Source organism: Notamacropus eugenii, chromosome 2 (assembly GCF_028372415.1).
Source record: "Notamacropus eugenii isolate mMacEug1 chromosome 2, mMacEug1.pri_v2, whole genome shotgun sequence".
Taxonomy (NCBI): domain Eukaryota; kingdom Metazoa; phylum Chordata; class Mammalia; order Diprotodontia; family Macropodidae; genus Notamacropus; species Notamacropus eugenii.
In genome coordinates this window covers 1,438,249-1,442,482 of record NC_092873.1, presented here as the reverse complement: position 1 = coordinate 1,442,482, position 4,234 = coordinate 1,438,249, and the positions used below count along the sequence as shown (strand labels likewise).

The following is a 4,234-nucleotide window of genomic DNA, read 5'->3' as shown; positions in this document are numbered from 1 at the left end:
AGAAAGAGTGGGGACATGTAGAGGGCCGAGCTCTGGACCGTGGTCCCCTGGTGAGCCCGGAGCCGCCCGAGGATGAGAACCCGCCTCCGGGTGCTGGGAACGCCCTTACGGAGTTGGCTCTGCCTCCAGGGCGGAACATGGGAGAAGCCCCAGCAGGGTATATAGGAGGGGTACAAGGGAAGGTCGGGAGGATGATGTAACCAATAAAGTGAAGTAAAGCTGCCTCCTCGGGTGCACTGTTTGGTCATTCCCCTCCCCGACAGGAGGGGCTGGAGAGGTCTGAAGACAGGGAAATCGGTTAGCTTACAGGAACGGTACGCTTCCAGGCGACGGCTCAGGGACAGCCCCGAGAAGCGACACAGACTTTTATTCTTTATTCATACTATGATGACTTTCAGTTTTTTTAGGAAATTAGATCAATCCTGGCGGCTTTCTATATAGGAGCAAAAATGAAATTATTTCCATTGAGAGCTCAGCATTGTATGAATGATTTACAAATAGAAGGTATGAAAATTTCCTAACTTTTTTTTAAAAAAATCTTTATTGGGCTGACTTTTATTTTGATATTGAAATAATATGAAAATATGTGTGAGCTAATTTTAACCCATTAGATCAATGTACATTTTAATTTTATGTCATCAGAATGAGGATTGGAAATTGAATTTATTTTTTAGAAAATTTCTTGAGGGTATTTTCTCAATGTTGTTTTTCCTTTGGTCTCGAAGAAGACCATGATATCAGAAAGATGATGTCATGAGTTGCAATTAGGTTGAGTTTAATGCAGGGAGGGCTGTGCAAATTCACCAGCCTCACTTCTTCCTCCAGAGGAATCTGGATCCAGTGACCAGATATATCCATAGGCAGAACTATAGATCAGGACAACTGGTGGTGGCACAGGATGCAGTGGGAGACTATGATCTTTTAGAGATAAATTCATTCCTCCACCATTACAAGCAACCTTTCTCCCCACAATTTATAATCTTACAGATTTTCCAAGAGCATTCAGAGGTTAAGTTACCTCTCAGGGTTACATGGACAGAAAGATCAACCTTCATGTGAATAACTGGACACAATCTACCATAACTCAGTTTTGCCTTGCCTAATAAGAAGTTCAGGGTGCTCATCGATTTATGAATACGTGCAAAAGAAGAAAAGCTCAAGAAAAGAAAATTTCCAAAGTCTATGGTCTATATAAATCTTATTACTGCTTAAATAAATACTTTTTGAATAGAACCAAATTTGAATAATATGCTTTGGAATATATCAGGACTTCAGAATTTATTTCAAAATCGCACTTTATCGATAAGGAAACTGAGGCTAAAAAAGTTATGTTCCCTGTCCTAGATCATCCAGGGAAAAGATGGTAATGTACACAGGAGAGCTCCATTCTCTTGTCTTCTAGTAAATGACTCTTTCCTTCAAACTTTGCTGTCTCTTTCCCTTTTGCAACCATTTTCTAAATCAATATAATAACATGTCCTCTTTGAATACATTTCAATAAGAATGCAATGAGAAAACACATGATTGATTTGTCCTCTATTTTTAGAAGGGTGATAAAAATATTTTAGCTGTAAATTAAAATCACCTTATCATTTTGATACTCTCTATTGCTTTCCTGAAGGCCTCTTTCACATCCTTGTTCCTGGAGCTATATGGGGTTCAGTAAGGGATTCACCACTGTGTAGAGCAGGACAGCCAACTTGTCCTTCTCCAGGGAATAGGTGGAGGTGGGTCTTGAGTACATGAAGAGTATGGACCCATAGGAGAGCATGACAGAGATCATGTGGGAGGCACAGGTGGAGAAAGCCTTCTGTCTTCCCGAGGCTGAAGGGATCCTAAGGATGGCCAGGAGAATATTGAAGTAGGCTATCAGAATGACTAGTATGCTAGAGAAAACTGTGAAATCAACCATTCCCAGAAGCACCTTCTCATAGACCTTAGTATCAGTGCAGGACATCTTTACCAAGGGTGGTGCATCACAGAAAAAGTGGTCAATGATATTTCTCCCACAAAATTTCAAGCGAAATGTGTTAGCAGTGTGGGCTATGACATTTAAGAAACCACCTACATAGGACCCAGCAACCAACCCAACACAGACAGACCTGGACATGGCAGCTGAATAGAGAAAGGGATTACAGATTGCTGCATAACGGTCATAGGCCATAGCAGCAAGGAGGTAACACTCAATGTAAGCCACAGCAGCAGAGAAGAAAAATTGGGCACCACAGCCTGCTAAGGTTATACGCTTGTCCTCTGATATACAGGTGGCCAGGATTTTGGGGGTGTACACAGATACATACCAGAAATCTAATAACGACAGACTCCCAGCGAAAAAATACATTGGGGTATGCAAACGGGAGTCAATCCTGATTAAGATAATTAGAGTCATGTTCCCTGCCAGTGTTACCAAATAGAGAACCAAAAAAGCTCCGAAGTAGACCAGTTGCATATGGGGATCAGCTGAGAAGCCAATTAAGATGAATTCAGTCAAGGTGGTCCGATTCCCCACTTCCACAGACATAGTGGTGCCAACCTGAGAGAACTGAAGAAGCATGAGAGATGTAGAATTTATCAGTTCATGTGATTTAGATCTGGAGTCCTCCTAGGGGGCAGATGGGGGAACAGAGGATAGAGCTTATACCAGGAGCCATGAAGACTTGAGTTCATATTCTGCCTCAGATGCTTATCATCTGTTTGACTCTGGTCACCTCACTTGACATCTATGTCCCTCAGCTTCTTCATTTGTAAAAAGCACCCATCTCCCAAGATTGTGTGACTCCGATGAGATAATGTATGTAAAGTGCTCTGGAAATCTTAAAGCAGTCTGTACATGCTACCTATGTAGGGTTTTCCCATCATTTCAAGGAGAAGGAACCTGGACATACTGGTCAGAACTTGAAGGGACCTTAGAATATATAACACAGACTATTACATCTAGGTATAGAATATATAGCATCTAAATTAAAAAAGGCTTTAAAGTGTAACACAGAATGTGAGAGTGATGCAGGATCTTGAGGATCAACTACTCATGCTTTCTCATTTTGTACATCGTAGGATTGTAGTTAAGAAGCTGGAAAGGCCTTTAAAGTTATTTTCATTTCCTTTCTTATTTTTGGTTATTGTAAAAATCTTAAACACGAAATAAGAAAAGAAAAAGCAAACTTAAATACCGAAACAATACAAAAAAGGAAAGGCATGTGCCAGGCAGAATGTGAGAGATGATTCAAGATATACAGAAATATATTTGTATTTCAAGAAAGCCTCTGCAACAGAGGATGAACACACACATACTAAATACTACACATTGTTTTGAAAGCTGTCTCTCTTTTCTTTGCTTCCTTGTATGTTTTTTTGTTCTCTCTATCATATTTTCCTTTGTTCTCATCCCTTCTTTCCTCACCCATCCCCTGAAGGCTACAATTAAGTGTGGCGATATATGCACACGTATACACCCACACACATGTTTTCACAAAATATACACATACATACATATGCATATATGTATGCATATCTGTAGAAGACCAATTCTAATGGAGCCTGGAATGTGAAGTACCGCCCAGGTTTTACTTCAGACTTGTAGTAACATTTCCAGGATAATTGGCTCTTGATATGCAAGGATGAGAACATCCTGACCTTGCCTGTGTACCTCGAGACTGTCTTGCCACAGGAACTAGATTAGGAAGTATTAGAAGCAAACTGAAAATATCCACATGGCAATAACCTTGCTTACTTGAATGTTCTCATGGGAATAACCTTGCTTGCTTGCCTGTAGAAAATCCATATAAACCCTCACCCTTAGATTAATAAACGGACTGGACTCTTGTATCCCTCCTGCCCCGTGACTTTATTTTCTCCACGCACCGAAGCATTCCTCGGACACATGCTGTTCGCAGCACATATCTATATGTGTGGCACAAACACTTATTTGCATATATGTTCATATGCATATTTGTACATATGTATATATTCACACATATATGCATATATACACACTTGCACTCAAAGGTATACACACGCGTATATCCAACCATACATACACTCACACATACATATATTTCATAGTCATATATACACATATATATTCTTCTGCATCTCTGTAAGGCCATACTATATTTATTAATCCTCTATTATGCAACGGGTGAAAAATCTCTTCTTTCATGTAAGTCCAAGCCCTTCCATATTTTTCCAAGTCTACCAACTCATCATCTCCTACATGAGAGCATTATTCCCACCT

The 4,234-nt window shown here is 40.2% G+C and overlaps 1 protein-coding gene across 1 annotated transcript; it reads right to left on the bottom strand.

The window, feature by feature from the left end:
• Window positions 1–1,648: 1,648 nt before the first annotated feature.
• LOC140523264 (olfactory receptor 9G4-like) lies at window positions 1,649–2,449 on the bottom strand. Its single transcript, XM_072638216.1, has one exon. It carries the CDS (start codon window positions 2,447–2,449, stop codon window positions 1,649–1,651), a length of 801 nt encoding a protein of 266 aa, XP_072494317.1.
• Window positions 2,450–4,234: the final 1,785 nt, after the last annotated feature.